At 45.3% G+C, this 21,194-nt stretch overlaps 1 protein-coding gene across 3 annotated transcripts in view; it reads right to left on the bottom strand.

Moving 5' to 3' along the window:
* sash1b (SAM and SH3 domain containing 1b) overlaps positions 1-21,194 on the bottom strand; it is a 40,996-nt gene that overhangs the window by 4,862 nt on the left and 14,940 nt on the right. Inside the window, exons 1-14 of one of the 3 annotated variants that reach the window (XM_047047585.1) lie at positions 12,315-12,464; positions 7,634-7,762; positions 7,219-7,269; positions 6,831-6,880; positions 5,362-5,402; positions 4,963-5,049; positions 4,566-4,678; positions 4,333-4,434; positions 2,593-2,725; positions 1,921-2,327; positions 1,386-1,460; positions 1,151-1,294; positions 911-1,064; positions 363-532 (exon numbers count right to left, since the gene is read on the bottom strand). In XM_047047585.1, the coding sequence (XP_046903541.1) occupies positions 363-532; positions 911-1,064; positions 1,151-1,294; positions 1,386-1,460; positions 1,921-2,327; positions 2,593-2,725; positions 4,333-4,434; positions 4,566-4,678; positions 4,963-5,049; positions 5,362-5,402; positions 6,831-6,880; positions 7,219-7,269; positions 7,634-7,678 (1,572 nt within the window). In that variant the 5' untranslated portion in view covers positions 7,679-7,762; positions 12,315-12,464. Of the gene's footprint in view, positions 1-362; positions 533-910; positions 1,065-1,150; positions 1,295-1,385; positions 1,461-1,920; positions 2,328-2,592; positions 2,726-4,332; positions 4,435-4,565; positions 4,679-4,962; positions 5,050-5,361; positions 5,403-5,491; positions 5,831-6,830; positions 6,881-7,218; positions 7,270-7,633; positions 7,763-12,314; positions 12,465-21,194 lie in introns of those variants that run through there. The other 2 variants (XM_047047577.1, XM_047047594.1) reach the window with 2 other exon arrangements.

Raw genomic sequence — 21,194 nt, 5'->3', positions numbered from 1 at the left:
TTTAGTCATTGAGCAGCCGCTCTTATCCAGAGAGACTTGCAGTAAGTACAGGGACATTCCCCCAAGACATGTAGGGTGAAGTGCCTTGCCCAAGGACACAACATAATTTTTTTGGCAACCTTCTGATTGGTAGCCAGATTCCCTATCCGCTCAGCCATCTGACTCTTTTAGTGGTAATCTGTATTTCACTATCTCAACTGCAATATTACCTCATTCTGATGGAGAGGAGGACAGTGCAACAACCTGAACAACATCTAAATGGTTGACAAATGAAGAAATCGGTCTTTTGTTCATCTGATCAGCTGCGCTGGCCAGACAGGGTGTGACTGAACGGCTCGATGGATGTGTGTGTGCACCCTTGCCTTCAGTTTGAGGGAGTCGCTGTCGTAGGGGCTGGGGGTGAAGTCAGTGTGCACCATGGCGCGCCCACAGAAGGGCCCCCTGTACGGCAGCTCATCCTCCTCCCCATCCTCGGACCTCACGCTCTCTCTGTTGCTGTTGGAGGAGTCGGTGGTCCCCACGGTCTGGCCACCTACACACAGCCAGCAGAGACGGGGGACAAGAGGACGAGGTGGGAGCAGGGGGCAGGGAGGGAAGGAAGGGACAGGAGGACAGGGGACAGGGGACAGAGGACAGGGTGAATCACTCCGTTGAAACATAGTTCGCACCAACAAATACAGATGAATATAGTGCGTACACCTTGTGCAGATAATAAATGTAGTACATACACTAGCAAGTACAGAACATCTGTGCATCTATACAATAAGTAACTGATTTCTGACTGGTATGTTGAAGCTAGCTTGGTGAAGCTAGGTTCTGGAAAAAGCAAGCTGGTCAACGTGGTTTGATAACATTCATAAGTCAAAGTTGATTTTATGACACGTGGGACCTGTACTGGTTGAACACTTACTCATGGAGCTCTGTCCACTGAGGGAGCTCCTCAGACTCTCCACCGAGCCCCCAGGCTTCAGGGAGGGCTTCTCCAGGGAGTGTGTGTCCGGGTGGGGGGAGTGGGGGCAGCTGGATGCCCTGTCTGGGCTCGACTGGAGGGCAGATACACAATGCTGGAGAAAATACTGTCTTGTAAAGTGAAGTTTTCAAGAGAAGAAGACAACAAAAATGGTGTGCGTGTTTGATTTGGATGACGTACCTGTTCGGAGAGAGAGCAGTGGTATCTTTTTGAAATGCGTTTTCTCATCGTTTCTCTCACGGACTTCACCTTCTTGCCCAGAGAGATTCGAGACGTCAGCGGAGATTTCGCAGCCTCTCTGGAGGAGCCGTCTCCATCTTTGTTCTAGGATTCAGAAGTAACGTGAATATTGTGTTGGACGGCCGCGGTATGAAATGCTAATACTGACAAAAGCATGTGAACAGCAGAGACTTACAGTGACATCACAGTCACAGTTGACTATGTGGAGAGATCGGTTGGTCAGATCAAAGCCTCCAAAGCTGCAAGTTCTCTGAAGAACACAACACTGGACAATTAATGGAAGATTCAGAGAAGGCCTTAACAGTAAACAGATGTATTTTTTTTAAGTGTGGTTTACTCGACAAAGCCCTCTCTTTGATTGGTGGATCAGGTTCACTCCAGCCTTAGAGCCTGCTGCTTCTAATGTAATGTATTCAATTTGTAGGCACTTTTATCCAAAGCAACGCACCGTGGGGTAATTGAACCTGGCACCTGTTGATCTGGAGTCAAGTGCTCTATCCCTGAGCTATTACTCGCCTCCTTGCCCTCCCCCCATCCGCCTCCTCCCACCTGCCTCCCTACTTTTCATCCATCCACCCACTCACCCACCTTCCACCGACCCTACCCACCCCCCTCCCTACCTGACGACCTACCCTCTACCAACCCTCCACCCACCCCCCTGCCTACCCTCCACCCAACCCCCTACCATCCTCTCTCACCCCCCCACTCACCCCATGGTAGTTGAGCGGGCTGAGGCCTCGCCGGATCTCTCCGTCCGTCACCGAGCGCGGCATTCTGGCCTTGTCTCCTCCGCAGCTCTCCGACAGGGAGGAGCTGCTGCCCTCGCCCGCACCGCGGGCCCCGCCGCCGGGCCCTTTCTCCTGCAGGCTGGGGCTGCTGCCGGAGGACTTGCTGAAGGCTCGGAGCAGCCTGTGGCTGCCGCAGGTGTCCAGGCTGCTGGAGGAGGGCGAGGTGGTGAGGCTGCCTGAGTCTCTGGCCGGGCTGCTGGGGCTCAGCTGGTCGCGTACGGCGGTCGCCAGGGCGTCCATGGGGCAGGGAGCAGTCTTCTTCTGCACCCCGCAGTACAGAGACACGCCGGCATCCACGTGGAGGGGACCCTCCGAGCTCGCCTCGCACTCTGGAGAGAACGGGGGGACAGATGGCCACAGGGTGCAGGTGGACATGGTCAACTAACAGCATGGTATACCGAACTCAAGTGTTTAAAACATTTGTAGAACACTGCCTGTGATCTATCCCAATAAGTGCTTGGTTGACAGTCCAGTAACCGCATATAACAAATTTAGTTTCAGCTCATCTTTCACACAAATCTTTGAAAAATCGTCTCATCCACAGTAGCCAGGTGTGGTTGTGTCTCATGCAAGGCTGGCCGCTGCTGCTCCTACCCTCTGGTCCAACTCTCCTGGCCTCCTCGATCTGGGTCAGCTTCTTCTTCACCTTGCGTGTGGACGACACCAGCTTGTGGAGCCTCCTGAAGGTGCCAGACTCCTCCTGCTCGGTGTCCGACAGTTCACATGACTGTGGGCGAAAGAGCCAACTGTTAGCAGAGGCTAGGATAGAAAGGGTCCTTATCTGATTCGCCTCAAGCTACATTACAAGCTGTCAACATATGTACATCTGTCAGTGTAAGGACACTGAAGTGCACAGGGGAAAAATAACTGTGCCAAATCATGCAGCACTAACTCTCGAAGGACAATAACCCTCCTGGTCTGGTTGGATGGTTTCGATTTAGATGTATTCAGTACAAGTGTCAGTCCTGTACAAGGTCCATGAACAGTAGGTTTTGAGACCGATTTGAGCTTTGAAACAGTATGCGTTGAATGTTTGGTGTTCATCAGGATGGTCTAATTGGCCTAATGGACCAAGTGCCCGTTCATGTGCTCTGCTTGGTGTTAGCGACATACAGCTCACCATTTCACACACACAGAGACAGAGCGGCTATGTACGTCAGAGACTGCGGTGAGGAGCGTGTGTAGCAGCAGAAGCCGCGAGCAGCCTAGCGCTCCCCATAAATGCACCAGCAGACAACCCACACTAGAGCTGCAGGCTAAGTGAGGCCGTGGTCTATCATCTACATACACAGATGGGTAAGAAGGGGCTTTTTGGTGAGGGGAAATAATACTTTCGGTTTGCAAGCTGGACTAAACAGATGTTTCAGGACATTCGGCAATTATATCAGTCTACCAACAAATGTCTCTTCGCGTCTGTTGTGTGCGAGATTGTGCATCTAACTTCTAATGTAGGTCCTATGGTTGAGACCATCAATAGCCATCAGAACTTGGGCCACACACCAGACACGTCTGAGTCTGTCCCACACGCGTGCATGTGTCTGTATGTGTGTGTCTGTGTGCGTGTCCTGACCACGCAGGTTCTATTCCTGGAGCCACAGACGCTGTGAGAACAGAAGAGAAACTTTATTATTTCTGATAAGTAACCCACAGACTGCACCTATAATAACCTACCAAAGCAAACAGTTTGTTCATGCTTCAATGTTTTTACAAATGGTACAAATACTGCTCATGTAAGTGGAGAAAGAGAAAGACACAGACAACAGAGTGAGAGAGAGAAAGACGGCAAGAAAGAGTGACGGAGAGAGCGAGGAGAGAACAGAGGGAACAGAGAAATAGGGAATCCATCCAGACAAATCTGAAAAATGTGCCCTGGACCCGAGCCCCCTAATCACCCCACCCAAGCATGAAAGCGCTGCAGCCTGCACAACAGAGCTGTGTGCTGAATCACCCAGCTCAGAGCAGCACAATAGGGGGTTAGCGCTTTCACTGGGATGAATAGAAGTCTGCCTGTAGCCCTGTAGATGGGAGAGGACCCTGGGTGGCTGGAGGGGCTTAGAGGGCCCCCGGTTCACTGCCAGGACATGGACATACATAGGGAGGGAGGGAGAGAGGGAGAGAGATGGGGAAAGGGAGAGAGCAAGAAGAAGAGCGAGGGAGGGAGAAAGAGAGGGAGAAAACGGTAGAGGAAGCGAGGGCATCTACAACAGCACAGAAGTATGAGAGGCCCAGGTGCTCTCCAGTGCCCCGGAGAAGACGTGCTCCATCGCCCAGAATGCACTCCGTTCCCAGTGGGAGGGGGCACGGCCGTGTCTCGTGTCGTTCGTGCTGACTCACGTTGCAGTTGAAGGACTCGTTCAGGTTGGGACAGGGGTGATCCATCCATTCTGTGGCTTCAGCACAACAGGACTGCTTGTTCTGGGTCTCAAACTCCCTCAGCTGTGAACAGCAAGACAAAAAGAGTATTGGATCTGATCCGTCACAAGCAGCTAGAAGACCGAGCACCAACGCCATCTTGAACATGTTTAGCAAACTATTGACGTCATCTGGGACAGGAAGTGAGGTCGTACCCGCGCTAGGGCTTCCTCCACGGAGATCATCTTCTCCTTTACCATTGTCATCAGCTGGATGCGCTCTTCATCACTCATGGTGATGTCACTGGCCACAAAGCCAATGTCCTCGCCTGTTGACACAACCACCGGCATGAGCATTCCAGTGGACATTTGTCATAGATATTTACATTCAGATCTGGTACACTGTATGGCCAAAAGGTATGTGGACAACTGTCCAGTATACACACACCTTATTGTCATACCTATTACTCCAAAATCATGAGCATTGATTTGGAGCTGGTCACCGCTTTGCTCTTATATCTGCCTTGACTGTTCTGGGAACGTTTTTGGCCATATAGTGTGCTGTATATGTTGTTCTACATGAAAGACATATACTTGATATGTGTATAAGTACCTTTAGACATCTGTCGCATGCCACCTTTCTGTGACTTACGGAAATTTGGCCAGAAAGACTTATTTTTTCTCTTCCCATCCCATTGTCCTACAATTAGAAACACAATAATGTAATACTTCGTAGTTAAGTCACTGGAGCGCAAATAATATACCACAGCAATTATAACAAAGGTTTTGGTTGGAATATAGAACATTTGGATAAACAACCGTGTAGGTACAGTACATAAACCCTATGAATGATAGTGTACATATCCAACCATACTGTACATCCACCTGAATGTTCAGTAGAACGGCATACCTGTGTGTATCTAAACAGCTGTTGTAACGTCCAGTTAGACACGTCTCAGAGACATTGTCAGATCACAAGTCTAATAAATATAAGTTCAAATCATAAACTCACCCCCTGATCCATCTTCAGAGCTAGACTTGTGCATGGTAAGCCTAAAGAAAAAGTAACCTAAAGTTTAATAAAAGTCATCCTGTAGATCCAGTCACACTAAAGACACACGTTATGGAAAGATTTCTCTCACCTGCTCTCCCATGCAATTTTCTTCATGCTTGCAGCTAACTATATCACCATTGCCAGCTAAATACACCTCCACCTTCCCCTACTTACTTCCCAGTCCACAGATTACAAACGTTCCCTGACCTTCATTCTACCAGTTTGGTATGCTGGTGCTAACTCAAAGATGTCAACACGGATGAAAAAAAACAACCAAATAAGCTGGCTTATGAGCAGAGGTCAGATCTCTGTGACCATCACTGCAACAATAGGGGCTTTTCACACACATACTGGGCTTTACTGCAACACCAGCTAGAATGCTGCCCTCACATTCCTCTCCCTTCCTCCCTCTCTCTCTCTCTCTCTCTGCCCCCCTCGATATCCTTCTCCCTCTCTCCCTTCCCCCCTCGATATCTCTCACCCATCCTCCTTCTCTCTCTCTCTTTCTCTCCTTCGATATCTCTCTCAATTCCTCCCTCTCTCTCTACCCCCCTTAATATCTCTCTCCCTTCCTCCCCCTCTCTACCCCCCTCAATATCTCTCGCCCTTCCTCCCACTCTATCTGCCCTCAGTCTCTCTCTTTTCCTCCTACTCCCTCTTTCTCGTCCTCCCTCTCCCCCGACCCTCTTTCTCCCTCTCTCAAACACATTTTCATCTTAAACATTAACACTTGTTAATGCTGCTAGCCATGAGGCCCCAATATTTACGGGCTACAAACTGACCAGAAGGGGGCAGTCGAACCCACAATTCATAAAACCTGCTCCAAAGATTAATCAAGACACTGCAACATGCTTTTTCCCAGGGACTGCAACACATAAAACTTGTTTAGGGTTGATGCATTTCTTACTGAGAGTATATACACACACCATTTTCAAACGTACACTTGGTCTGATTTATAGGATCATCTTTTTCTATAAATGTTTACAGTTTATATGTAAACATTTGCAACTCCACAATAGCTGCAATCACGTAAGTGCATGAAATTTGTGTGGACCAACAGAATGAGCTGTAGAGTTGCTAGTCGAAGCTACTAACGGGTTGCTTTCACCAACAAATGACATGACCCCCACCCCAACTTAGATTTTCTACAAGAGCAATCCATCCTTCCAAACACAATCGGAGGAAGGAAGTGAGGTCTTTCCTAGAAGGACGCATTATGAGAGGAACTTGAGGTCAGCAGGAAGTGAGATAAACACGTCGCTCTCCGCTGACAGGAAGAACAGGTTCACTACTGTACCTCCAAGAACCCACATATTACCACTAATAACAACATGGCTAAGAATACTGCCTGGCCAACCCTACTATTAATAAAACTGAGTATACTGCTATTAAGGATAGGGTTTCAGGGGAGGCTGGGAGGATCGTACCGTCTCTCTGTCTCGGGGGTGGACATGGCACTGTCGAAGCCCAGAGATTCCTGCAGAGAGAGAAAATGAGAGATTGTTCAGACATGCAAGGAGGGTGAGAATGGATGCAAACACGCATGATTTGAATGTCACCATGAAATCAAACACACCCCCAAAAAACTAACAAACCAATAAAAGGCTACACTTTGGGAAAACACTGGGACACACTTCCAAGGCTTGTGTTATGTTCAGTGAGGCATGACTGTGACATGAGTCGGTTTTCCTGACCATGACAGGCCAATTCCACTGCCCTGCTCAGTGACGCACTGGACCAGGAAGTGCCTTTGACCTAGGGGTTTTGTGGTGGGGATGGTTGTGTGAGTGTGTGTGGGAAGGGGAGTGGCCTCACCTGTATCTGGAAGCGAAGATGTAGGGATGTGGAGACTGAGTCAACCTTCCCCTGAAACACACCAACAACGGAAGAGATGACACTCATCTTTAGAACAGACATGCGCACCCAGGTGACTCACTGCACTTAAAAAGCATGCATGTCATCCTTACAATGTTAAAATACACCAGAAGGCCATATCCAGGCCATATAATTGCATAAAGACCAGAGATAGTTGCATAATCAATAATGTATACTGAATAATAATTTGTTTATTTAGCAAATACTTTTATCCCAAGTGTAGATTTGAACCTGCAACCTCTAGATCTACAGTCAAATGTTCTACCAAGGCTCTAAACCCAACCCCCTCCCAAGACAGACATCTAGGAAAGCGTACTCTGCTTGGCACGCACGTCGAACGAGGTGGGTTACTTACAGTGTCGGCGTCCTGGACGACCTTGCGTTTTCGAATCTCGTCCATCCTGTCGCTCACGTCGCTGAGAGAGGTTCCGTAGAAGGCCGAATACTCTTGAGCCAGCTCAGCAATGTTCCCCAGCGAGCCGTCCTGAAACACGCCAAGGGAAGTGAACACAGATGCCAGAGATTCCGGAACACTGATGTAAATAATGCATCAGAGACTGACTAGTCAATATCAACACTGATCCAGTTGGAAGAGGCCTCGCAACAGAACTGGTTGTTCTGTTCCCATCAAGTGTGTAGGCATGCGTTTGTCTGTGTTTGTACAGTGTGTATGTGCGTGCATACGCATCAGTGTGTTTGTGTGCGCATCCTCCACCCCCCCCCTACCTCCTCTCCATATGACTCTCACACACTCCTCAGGCCTCCTAAGCCGTGACCCCTGACCCCTTAAGAGCCACTGTGTGACGCAGCTGCAGCACTTGATGACCTCAGTGCCCAGCGCTCGCCGTAAATCACTGTGGCCATCCAGAGCCTTTCCCTGGACAGGACCCTAGACTTAGGTGTGACCTTCTCAGAGACTTCCTACAATTGTGCTGCCTGTTGATGAGTGTCCTTTGTTGTGTGGGCTGAGGAAAACGGGCAATAAAACGTTTTTTGGAAATGTTGGAATTACAGTTATTTGGCTCTGGGTTAAATCAGAGCAAGAATGGTAAAAGGTTAAACAAAATAATCATTTAATCATATTGCAAATGAATGAAATAAATTACAAATGAAGGTTAACTTTTAGCTACTCTACCATGATTATTGCAAAATAGAGATAGAAAGCAAGAGGTGAGGAAGAAGGAGTAGGACAAGCCAGAGCTGAGAAGGTCTCAGGAGATCAAGAATCCACAGAACAATGCTTCACAATTCCTTTTATACCCAAGAACAACCAATCACACCACAATCTTGAACTTTACATTTGACTAGCAATGCTACAGTTAGTTACATAATGAGTTGTGAGAGCCATCAAGTTGCAAGAATGTGCAAACTGTTGTTCTATTCATTATTCCCATAATGTCAGTGTGACTGACAATTCCACACAAGTCTGTAAATAAAAGTACATGGGGAGAGAACTGCCAGTAGCTACCATACATAGGCTTTTCTGCATCAATATCTGCGGCAGCAGTCAAGGTCTCTTTGTCCTCTTAATCATCTTAATAATCATCCTGTGATGAAAAGCATTCGATTGAGAGCAACTTCTATTACAAGTTGAATAGGCACCAACTGATATTTAGTTTGTATCATGTTGAATACGATTAAAACGTGACGTAGAGGCTACAATCACGAGCTTATAGGCCTAAGCAAAATATGCCCTACCTGTTCGTAGTATGTTTTATATAACATTGAACATGCTATTTCCACCACTTTTCACCTGTAATATCAACGGACAGTGGGGTTTAATGTTCAATGTATGGAATTGGCTACTGCATTCAAATGTATGCATTGACTCGGCCGCAATCGTCTCCCACCCCAATTGTATCTACTCTGCTACAGCCATGTTGCTTTTTTTGGGAATAAGTGCTCAGATTGACCATAAACACGAAATAAAACTTATATCTGAAGTTTGGTGAAGTAGGACATCGTTTTTTGTCGTCGGGTGCCATGGTGGATCCTAGTATTGGAGCTCCACTGATGTTGGCTTTTAATAGTTCTCATGCCCGCGCTTAACTCAAGAGTGGACGTACTCCGAGTTGAATTAACAAATCCAAATCAGCTTTTCTGGAACCGAAAAGAGTTTCCCATTTTAAAAGTAGATCAAATCAGAGTTCAGGGTTAGGCCCACAGTTTGTTAAACCCGCTACCTGGAATACCCCTCTGATAGTCTCCGAGCCATGAGAACAGACCGGTCTGGTGTCCAGAGTAAACGTTTACTGAGGCTGATGAGGACCAAATGACCTTAGCAGGATCTTTTCAGGACTTAACATTCTAAGACATCGTCTATTGAATCATTTCTTTTATGCCAGGTCAATGCTTCTCATCAGCATCTGAAAGATACATTTTTTTTTCATAAATAAACATCACAGACAACAGTTTCATAATGTGTCAGAAAGCATGCATATAGTGTAGACAAACGTCCAACCACATTGTTTCTACTTTAACCTACATGGTAACCAGACAGTTGATATGTGCCTTTGTGCTTTTATAAACCTTGGTGGGAAATCTTTTGTAACTGACAGAAGGATGTTTTCCATTTTGTATATATATTCTATTTTATATATTGTTATGAGTTTTTTAAATATATATATATATATATACACACACACACACACTGAACACAATTATAAACGCAACACTTTTGTTACTGCCCCCATTTTTCATGAGCTGAACTCAAAAGATCTAAGACTTTTTTTTCTATGTACACAAAAGGCCTATTTCTCTCAAATATTGTTCACTAAATCTGTGTTAGTGAGTTCTTCTCCTTTGCTGAGAAAATCCATCCACCTCACTGTTGTGGCATATCAAGATGCTGATTAGACAGCATGATTATTGCACAGGTGTGCCTTAGGCTGGCCACAATAAAAGGCCACTCTAAAATGTGCAGTTTTACTTTATTGGGAGGGTCCATGGTGGGTCCGAAAACCAGTCAGTTATGATTAGGGTCAGGGTTAGCTAACCCTCGAGCTAAGCAGTCGAGACCCCGACCCGATGGGGACGATGAGGATGACAAGCATGTGGATGAGCTTCCCTGAGACGGTTTCTGACAGTTTGTACAAAAATTCTCACCCTAACTGACTGGTTTTCGGACCCCCCCCCCCCCCCCCCCAATACAGAAAAACTGCAACAATTTTTGTTTTTCAAAAAATCTCTGAAGCTCTGTCTCGCTTTTTAATCTAATCGTGACCCGTAGAATCAATTCAAATCGAATCGTGAGGTACCAAAAGATTCCCACCCTTAATTTACATATGTACTACTCAAATGCAGCGAAAACAGGCAACTCAATGTTGATGAATACTTCAACATAGGAATGTAGCATGCCACATTAAATTATCTGGCAAGTTGTTAGCAAAAACGTATACTATGGTTGAATAATTTACAAAACATTGTTGACGTTCGGAAATGTAAATGACCCCCTTAAGATAAGTCATTTTACATTGAGATTATACTATATGAGAAGGTTTGTTTTGTTTTCTTTAATGGGGTAGCTAGCATTATTATCCTCAGATGGTGAGTGTATTTCAACTATGGCAGCCTCTGTGCACAGGCCACAGGCTTTCCACAATAGATCCCCACAATAAGAACAAGTTGTGTGTTTTTATACCATTCCCTCTCTACATGGTCTCCATCTCCGTATGCAAATGTGCCCCCTAACAGTCTTGTGCTGTAAGAACTAACACTGTGGGCTCACTTGTCTCGTGGTCTGATATTCTGTGACTGGCTCAACTGTCCGGAAAAACAGGCCATTCATTTGCTAAATGACATGCCCCAGGGTCAACCACGGACTGATATCCGGTTGCTTTTTACTTTGCAAAAATGAGGTTAGGATCCAGAGAAATAGAGAGAGAGACAGACAGTGTTGAGGCTCTTCCAGACCCTCGCAGCACACTGACCCAGATAAACGGCCTATTGTGAATACGACCACATGATATAGCATCGCCCCGAGAGCTTGATAGACATGGCATGCCTGTAACTCTTTAAAAACAAGTGGTAAGTGAAGTTCATTGTTTTTTAAACGTTCGCACTCAAACGGCCGTCCAAATTGGAGGTGAGGGGAGACACAATCAAAGACATGCTTTGATCTGCCTCAAGCTCTCTCCATCTTTAATCTCCCCCCCCCCCCCCCCCCCCCCGGCAGACACACACGAAACACTGAACGTGTCAGGTCTGAAGAGGAGGGGGGTGGGTGCTGAGAAGGACACCGAGGTGTCACCTTACTCCCGACAACGACAGGAAAGTCTGCTCGTCTGTCCCACATTGTTCTCCCAGGCATCAGTAGCCTCTTCTGGTAAAGAGACCATGCTCTGACCACATGCTCAACGACCAGGCTCAGTCTCACTGTTGCCCCGATTCCTCCTTCGTTGTTTATACAGTGCTCTACGGATACATCCAATTCTAGATAAATTCCAACATGAGAAAACCCATTTCATAGTCATTATGTAAGTCAAGCAAACATGGTAGATGTTTGAGCTCTCTTCATAAATGTGGAAGTTGAACACTTGTTTCTAAAGTAATGCAGTAGACAGCCCAGCGAAAATAGCTTGTGCTAGGCAAGACCTCAAAATACGACTGCTCCTTTAGCAAAAAGGGAAAAAGTTAAGAACCACCACCGAGTTTTCGCAAGCAAGTCTCACCACTTTGGAGGTACCGACCCAAGTGGCCAGTCACTCAAGCAGGCTTTAGAACTGCTGTGTTCTCAAACAGCACTTAGCCTAACTACCATGAGTACCCTCTTCCACTGTGCTTGACAGGTCACATCACAAAGCATGGCAAGAGCTACAAAAGAAGACTTTCCTAACTCAAACATGAACAATTCTGTCTTTCTAGCCTCATCCACATAATTCATCCAACTACAACATGACTATCAGAAAGAAAATCATAGGTGCATTCTGTCAGATTGATCCACGATAAGTCTTCCCTTAGCACATCCCAAACAAAGTAACAAACGGTTCACTCAACTCCTGTTGAGGAATGTTAAGAGTGTTCAATTCAACACTCACCACCAGTTGCCATCTGTCTGTCAGAGGTCTCCCAGACGCTGGCTGCTTCTCTACTCATCTGCTCGTAACTGTTCTGGAACCTGCAGTGAGCTCAGGCAGAAGATGGAGGCAGAGTGAGTCAAGGGAAAAGGAGGTCCTGGGGTTGTAAATCAGACAGCATGCCGGAGGGTCAACCACAGCCTGCTGAAGGTAGGGACTCCCTGCACAAGCTAAACAACACTGGGACCACCTAATGGTCCAAATAAACCACCTTGGATCTGTTAGATAGACTTCTATCTGTCTCTCTGTCTATGTGAGTGTGCGTGTTAAGGGAAGAGAATAGTTAAGGGAAAAGTTAGTTGTGATCACACAACTAAACCATGACCAACAGAGGGCAGCAAATGACAACTAGCTAAAACGCTCATCAATCAGACATTGTAGTTCAGTCAAGACATGAATTGATTGAACACCAGAATAACTACAGAACTTTACAACCTAGACCATCTCATCTTCCAGCCACAACATCATTCGAAATCAAATGTTTGTGGCATTCATCTAACTATTGATTTCGTAAAAACACAGCGGACTAAACCAGGAGGCTATAAATTAGTGGTGGGCCGTTATCGCGTTAACGTGAGACTTATGGGCGATTTAAAAAAAAATATCGCCGTTAATCTTTTCTCAAAGTTGGGTTGGGAGCTGGGTCTATACTACGCAAGCTAAGATTACTTTCACCTTGATATTTTAGCGCGGATGTATACCTAGCCAAATTGCATTGTATGGGGCGAGAATGAGTCTTCGAACCTGTGTGTATTAACAGTATGGATTGTGTCAACGAAGGGAATTCAGTGCTAGCCTACGTCACAATGTCAGTATACGTTAGCAACAACGCATGGATACAACGTGCATTGGTGTTACACAGCAAGTCTCGTATGGTGAGACCATGGTGTACTAGCAGCATTATACATTTAAGCAATTCAATTAGGGTGACCAGACGTCCGGATTTCGGCTGGACAGTCCGGTTTTCCAGCCTTTTGTCCGGACCTCTGTTGCGTGTCCCTCCTTTCGCCCTTTTGTCCTCCTTTTTGACCCTTCCTGTCCACCGTCGCAATTTACCACTCGCGTAAGTTTTCCGATGGCAAAAAGAAAGACCTGTATCTAACCTACGTGGAGTTCAGAACTCCACTTTGCAATAAGAGCATAAGTGCCCCCCCCCTCTAATAAACAGTTAATAAACACTTAAGTACATCTTAATGAACATAATTTATTTTCATCACGAATTATCATAGTAGAACAGCTTTCTCAAGCAGTTTGTGATGCATTTTGGAAAGAGGAGATGAGCCCCTGGTCTAATGCCCCACTTGGCTTGACAAACCCGTTCTCAAAGACGTACTTTTAGTCATTATTTGGGTAGCACACATATTCTGAATGCCTTTGGCGGAATTCAAATGAGCCATTTTAATCTAGATTAATGCCAAAATTACAGTGAGATTAATCTAGATCTTTTTTATTTATCTATGCCCACCACTACTATAAATATTTGAGATTTCCATCTGACCTCCTTCAGTGACTCGCAGTATTGTAGATCTGCATAGTAGGATTAAGAGTGACAAATCCATCATGTATTTGTCTAATCTGAAGCAAAGGGTATCTAATCTTCACCCTACCGTTTCCACAGTACCGATTGGGCAAACAAAGCCATGATCACATCCATGGCAGAGGCTACAGATTACACAGACGTGGAGGAGAAAAGGGAGATTATAGGGAGACAGAGCTGGATTCACATCTGAGGTATAAAGCAGAGCTGGATACACAGTTGAGGCAGAGATCTGGATATACACATAAGCGAATGGGACATTAAGTTGAAGTGCAGATTTTAGCTAGACCCAATGGAGGGCACGGCAGCTAGTGCCAGAAAGGGCAGTTTTCCGCCTGACCAAGCAACAGTGGCGTGCACATGGGTGCCAGGCATGCATGAGGGGTCTGTAGTCTGCCATTCAATTAGCCTGCCTGGCCTGACAGCAACCGTCTGAGCTATGAGGACCTTTTGAGCTGTCGAGGAATGCAACACTGGGTCTAGAATGTACAGCTGTCTAGTGTGGAGGAAATTGGGATTTCATGTGTACTTACATTATTCACTTATCAATAGAACTTTCATTAATCAATATAACTAGTCATTAGATACTAGTTAGCATGCTCTCATGCGAGTTTGCTATTGATAAGAGTATGTGTGTCTAATTGTCAAGTTGAATAGATGTTCGGATTCAGGAGAAAGTACTGTGTAAACATCTTGTGATGATGATGACGACGGGGAGAGGTCCACCTAGGATCTCTCTCTGCCCTGAGAGTGGTCATGGGCTGGGAGGCTGTGAATCTCTTTCTCTGAGAGTGTTGTAATGTAATTACTGCCTGACTGTCACCATCTATGTTTACATTCTTGTGCCCTATAAAAGATGGTCTTCCGGCCTCCAGAGCTGAGAGAGACATGATTGAGACCTAAGCCTGGTGTTGTTCTCAATTATTGTCAGAGGTCTGGTTCTCTTACAATATGCAGATTGATAATACTCATTAAAATCCAGAGCTCAACTGAATTTAGTCACTCCGTTAATAAAGACACAGCCAAAACACTTTCTTCATCAATAGGAACGCAAACGTGTCTTGGATTTTCAGCTGTCTGGGAACGGAACTCTGGGTCTAGAATGTGGGCTGAAATGTTGAACTAGGAACAGAACACGCAACACTTGAACTAGTCAGTGGACTGAATTCTGGAATTCTCTAGGATGAGACCTGGGAAAGATATGGTAAATAATAACTGGGCTAGCATCTGGACGATGTATATTTAAACAAGAAATTAAGTAGGCGTATGCTGTTGCAGGGTTGTAAATTCTACAGCTGTTCTGATATTTTAACATGCAGTGCAAATGAGGCGGGTTGACATAGCTCAACTATCTAAACCATTTCAGTTTCAGTGTGTAAGTGAGAGGGATGCACCCCAGATATCCAGCTAGCAGGCAGGACATTCTTCCAGAGAGACCAGGGGAATCTGTCAAGGAGCTTAGCCAGGGACGCCTGAGTGCTAAGTGGGTTCTGACAAGTCCCAAATGAGGCATGCCGATCTTGAGAGGGTTCACTTTGTGTCAAGTGTGCTGTCAGAGAATGACAAGCGCGCTGCATAGAAAATTGCTTTTGCCTGACCCTGAGTGAATTACATGAACACACTCCTTATCCTCTTCGGCCTCCCCATCTCATCTCCGCATTACCTCGTTCCATCCCTTCAGTCACCTTTGTCCATCCTATTCAATCATCTCCAATTTACTTACCTATTTGTTCTCCTTTGTGAGGGTATCTCCCTCCCTCATCTGTCCAATCCCTTTCCTACCCCCTCCATATCTCATCTATCCCTCCTCCTCATCACTCCATATCCTTGCACTTGTCTCGCTATTCCCTTGAGCTCATCCCTTTCTCCTCCTCTAATCCTGCCTTTTTCACATGTCATCTGCAGCGTTCTCTCCCTCTCTCCTTGTCTCATCTCTCCCTCCTCCTATCCACCTCCTTTATGGGCCTCCTCCCCACACCTCCCTCCTCATTTTCTCCTCACTCAATCGCCGTTTCCTTACAACTCAAACCACTGCCCTCATCTTTCTGCCCGCCTCTCCTCCACTCAGGCACAATCTGTTCTCAGCCAATAGAAATGCCTCCTCCATACAGACAACCAACCACTCATTACTCTAATGTACAAACATTCTTCTTGTTTTGTAATGTGGATTGGCCTGTCCTGAGCTCTGTTCAAAAGACAGTTGCTTTAGGCAGGAGGGTAGACCTGTGACCCAACACTCATACATTTATAACAAAGCATTATTTCTTCAAGAAAAACATAAACTGACTACAAGAGTCTTAGAAAAGGAGCCGGATTAAGCCTTAAAGAAGATTAACAACACACCGAGAGCAGAAGGTATTTTGTCTCAAGTTAGAAACATGTATGCGTGTGTGTGGGAGTGTTCCAATGATAACCTAAATCCATGAACCTAAATTATTTTACTTTACTGGCAGATATCACCTCTAAATAACGCTCTGCCAGCGTCTAAAATAAAATTCTGATTTAGTGGAGCTCCCACACGCGAAGGAGCCAAAGAGGTTTGTGCATTTCCTGGTATGGTACACTGGAGGGAAGCTCGAGGATTGTCCCCAACATGTTTAATTCAGAGGTGCTGAAAATCTTCTGCTTTGCTGCCATATGGCTGCATCTCACGCCCCTCAGAATTGGCAGACAACTCACAAAGAATAGTCACTAGTGTTGTAGTACTCGAGACCACATTTTGAAGGTCTCGGTTTTGTGTCGGAATCAACCACATTTTTACTTTGTCTCGTCTCGGTCTTGGACAAAGAGGACTCTGGATTTTATGTCAAGACCACAACTGCGGGAATATCATTAAATTGCCTGTGCAGTTCCCTGTGCATTGTTTCATTTATTTGTTCGTCTTATTACCGTTATTGGCTGTAAAACATCACACTTCAAATGCATCTGTAACAGTCGTGGCCACGCTCCGTCACAAGGTCTACGGACTGATGTTTGCCACTCGCTGGCCTCGAACATGCCACCTTTGACTTGCCAAGCGCAACCACTACCAGCTGCGCCAACGAAAAGCTAGCTCTTCATTGATGCGGGTGGCCAGTTTTATACTTGTGAGTTTCACCGATTCACACCCGTTTCACAACCAATAACTTAACTAATTTCTAATTTGAAATTACCCATCACCCCTCCTCGCACCCCAAAAGTGAATGTGGACGATAGGCGAAACAGTGGCTGTCTGAATTTGCTCTTACATGTTATGTTATGCTAGGCTGGTTTGCGTTGTCTTGTCCCAAGAATTTCAGTGCCCAGTCTGACCTTGTGTTGTTCTGTGCACCTGACAAATAAAAACTTGAAACTTGGGTGAGAGACAGATGTGAAAGCAGAGACAGATTACTAATGCTCCTCTAAGCAAAAGAAGAAAAATAATAATAATTAGCACTAACTAAACCTGCTGTATTCCCTCATAATTAATGAAAAAAATAATTAGTGCAATACTACCCTGCCCTCATCTCGAAGGCAATTGTACTCCTGACAACATTTTCTAATGTCACAAAAACAGCTGTGGCCGGGCAACAAAGTGTTTTTCCCGTTCCACGAGGCAGAAGGAATTCTGCTGACTTTGGCTGTAATCACACACACAAGCTAAAGCCGTGAACTACGACACTCTGGAGGAGACCTGTCAGAGTGATTGAATATGCGTTGTGCATCGTGTTTCGCATCGATTTTCTCAGGTCGATACTCAGCCTCCCCTCGGTCGACATGTCTCGCACAGGTCTCTCTGCACTTGGACCGTCATGACAGTGTTCCTCAGCCCTGTCAATGTGCATCCTGTCACTCACCTCCATGCCCTTCACAGCTGCACGCCTGTTACTGCTGTTCCACACCCCCTTTGGAGGCTGTTGCTGGGCAAAATTGGACGCATTTTTCTTGTGGTGGTTTCACAAGATAAGCAAATGACCTGGTTATAAATATTTAATCTCAATTTAAATACTGCAGGATGCTTAAAGCGAATTAATTCAAGCTGATGTAACATTTTATTACAAACATTAATTTTAAACCACTTCCATTCCGGAGTAATGTCATATGAAATATTATGTGTAATAATCCCAGAATTATAATAATCATCTCCCTGCAGGATGCAGTTATCCTCCCTCTAAAAGTATTGAGTCAAATTTCAGCTATTCAAAATTAGAAAAACGTTTCTATTTTGATATTTAAAACTATAAAAGGAAATGTGATTGGTGTGATATCCTGCTGTTAATCCCATTAAAAGATGATCTGTCATCTGGGTAATCATAGAAAATCTGTCATCTGGGTAATCATAGAAACTGGGTAATCAAGACAAACTAAAGGTCTTTGGACCAAGTCAACACATGATTGTCTGGTGAATGAACTGTTTATTCTCACTTCATGTACCCTCAACGTTCACCAGGGGAGTTTTAAGCTTCCATTTCCTGTGAGCCAGTCCTCATTTCTTAAAAATAAAAAGTACTGCTGAAAAGATTTTTTGGGTATCTTGTGTATTGTTCGTATCTTTCCTCATGCTCATGCTTCCTGGGCAGCTGGAGTGAAGATTACAGTGCAGATTGAAATCTCAACTTTCTCAGACAGGGCTGTTTGTCTTCATGTTCCCTCTACTTCGGTGTCTGCTCCTTCACTCGGTCATCATCCTCCACCCTCCGTTTAATACCTTTCCTCTCATCTAGAAGGTTTTAGAAATCCATCTCCTCTCTCACTCACATTATTTCACCTCATGCTCCGTCTCCCCTCCCTGCTTTTTATCTGTCAGTGGCTATCTGGAACACTACGCTGTAAGTACCAACAACAGAGTAGATGCATGCTTTATTTAAAGACAATGCGGGTAGAGATCGAAAAAAAAATCAAATTTTAGAGTTGCCTTCACTGGGCTATCTTGTTGTTACGATCAGTGACCTATGCACTTTTGTAAAGCTCTCTCTTGGCAGTCGCTTTAGATTAATGCATTTAGCAGACGCTTTTATGTAATGTAAATTACAAAAGATATAAAGAAAGAAGGTGTTACATACAGTACCCTCCCCAGATGTTGCGTGCCTAGGGCAGTGTGGAGGGATGCAACACTGCTAACCAAAAACGTATGGGGAGATGGTTTCAGTATTAAGGGAACACTGGACACAAGCATGAGAGCGGTGCCAAATAATGGAACGGAGTAAAACAGCCCTGCCTGCCTTACCAAACACTAAACAGAAATACAATGGGTGGCACCACTCCTTAGCTAGTGTTCTTCAACAGGTCGCTAACTACGTGATGGGTGGTGTAGACCCATGGGTAGCTTGCCTGTCCCCTTGCTCTTTGCCAGGGGAAAATGAAAAGCACTACACCGAGTGTAGGCATAAAAATGAATTAATATTTAATGATGCAAAACAAACAGGGAGAACATGTACGAAAATCCACAAACACAGCGATCAAACTTGACACAACAAAGCGGCCCACACACACACACGGTTCTCTGTTCTGACAGCTCTCTCAGATGTCGAAGGGAGCGGCCTTAATAGCCAGGAGCAGGGGTTGCCGATGGTTTGTCGCAAGGTGAGTGGGGTAAAAAAACGAGGGATGCGGCACGGACCAAACGGGGGGAGACAAAAAGACGGTGAGAGAACATAATACAGAACAACATCAGGGGTCGTAACATGCCCAAGAGCAAACCTGCATGTGGTGCGCAACAAAACGAGAAGGCATTGTGCACCCATCCAACTCGGGTAACCTACACTGCAATAACGACCACCATACATATACAGATGACACAGAACGATCACACTCTGGAGAGGGCATCAGCCAAAATGTTGTCATCTGTGGGGTATTAACAGATAAAACGGGGGGGATAGATTTGTAAGAAGAATATGGATAGTTTTGAGACTTCTAACACGTGTTTCAGGTTTGTAACCATGCATTTTACCATGCCATTTGCTGTCTATGATGACTGGTATGTTTAATGGAATAGCAAGGTGGCTGTCCTAGCATAGCTTTTCTATGGGAAAGTCTAATATCACTGAGCTGTTCCATCACAAGGGAATTCGTTAGGGATGACTGCTTGCCTTTACATGATTAGTCAAGATCTGAGGCAAGTCACGTAGTGCTAGTGCTTTCTGGGTAGTGTAGTTTATGTAAAGTTAGGGTCCAACAATCTCTCTGACACAGACTCTTTCTCTAACAGTGGTAGTGTACCGGACCGGCTACATGCAAGAAAAAGTGCAGGTACGCTTAAGAGTAAAATGTAGAAGTGCTGGTACTGGGTACCAGTGAGTACCGGCCCACTTTGAGCACTGCTTGATTCAGAGTAATATCATCAAAAACTATCCAATGACTGAAACTTCAGAGCACTTCTCCATGAATGCGACTGCTCTCTTTCTCTGTGACCTTCAAAATGTGGTTAAACCTCATAGGAGAAATCAGTGCAGCACACATGGGTCGGCCGGCAGCCCTGCCCACACACAGCAGAGAGCAGATGTTGGAAGCCATAGCTCTCTCCCTGAAGACACCATTCTGAGACTGTAGCAGATGCTCCAAACGCATGATGCTACCTTCTTACCTGGTGTGATCCGGGGGTGGGTATACAGTCACTCAGCACTACAGCATTTTACTGCAGATCAAAAGGTCCCTGGTTCATGTCCCTCCCCTCCCCCATGTAAATCTATAATTCACGATGCACATTTGTCCATATCTTTGTCAGGTTATTTTGTATTCATTTTTTTAGCAAGATAGCTAGCACTATAGTTAACTGAAGCCGAGTTGAGCATGATAAGTTTGGTTGCTAGGCTGTAACGTTACCCATCTAAGTCGATCCCGTTTGCTTCGACAACAGAAGTGGAAACACCTAACGTTATCATTTCAAATGATATCTACACAATCTGTTGAAAACAGTGTTGTGTAGACACAGTATAATTATTTGCATGTTTTATTTCAAGTCTCCACCTTCGATGTTTCAGTGAGTGCTGTTGGCCGTGTTGCGTCTTAGCTCTGCAGCTTCACTTGTTGTATACCAACCAATCAGTGCGCAGCTCATCTATATATTCATGAGCATACCATAAAAGGTAGAAAACTTTGTTTTATTCCAGGGCTATGACAGGGTGCATGTGGGCACATAGAATAGCACCCGGGCCATTTTCAGCCAAACAAATGTTACATACCCTATTCGGAGACCCTACGGAATAGTGTGAAATAGCCTATAAAATCAGTAAATGACCCCTGTGGATATAACATGAAAAATCTCATGTTATATCCACAGATATGTTCCTTACACGAACTGTGGAACGGGGCACGTTGTCATTATACAGTTGTTCAGTATATAATCC

This window comes from Hypomesus transpacificus, chromosome 3 (genome assembly GCF_021917145.1).
Source record: "Hypomesus transpacificus isolate Combined female chromosome 3, fHypTra1, whole genome shotgun sequence".
Lineage (NCBI taxonomy): Eukaryota > Metazoa > Chordata > Actinopteri > Osmeriformes > Osmeridae > Hypomesus > Hypomesus transpacificus.
The sequence above is the reverse complement of the archived record's forward strand: the minus strand, read 5'-3'. Positions and strand labels throughout refer to the sequence as shown.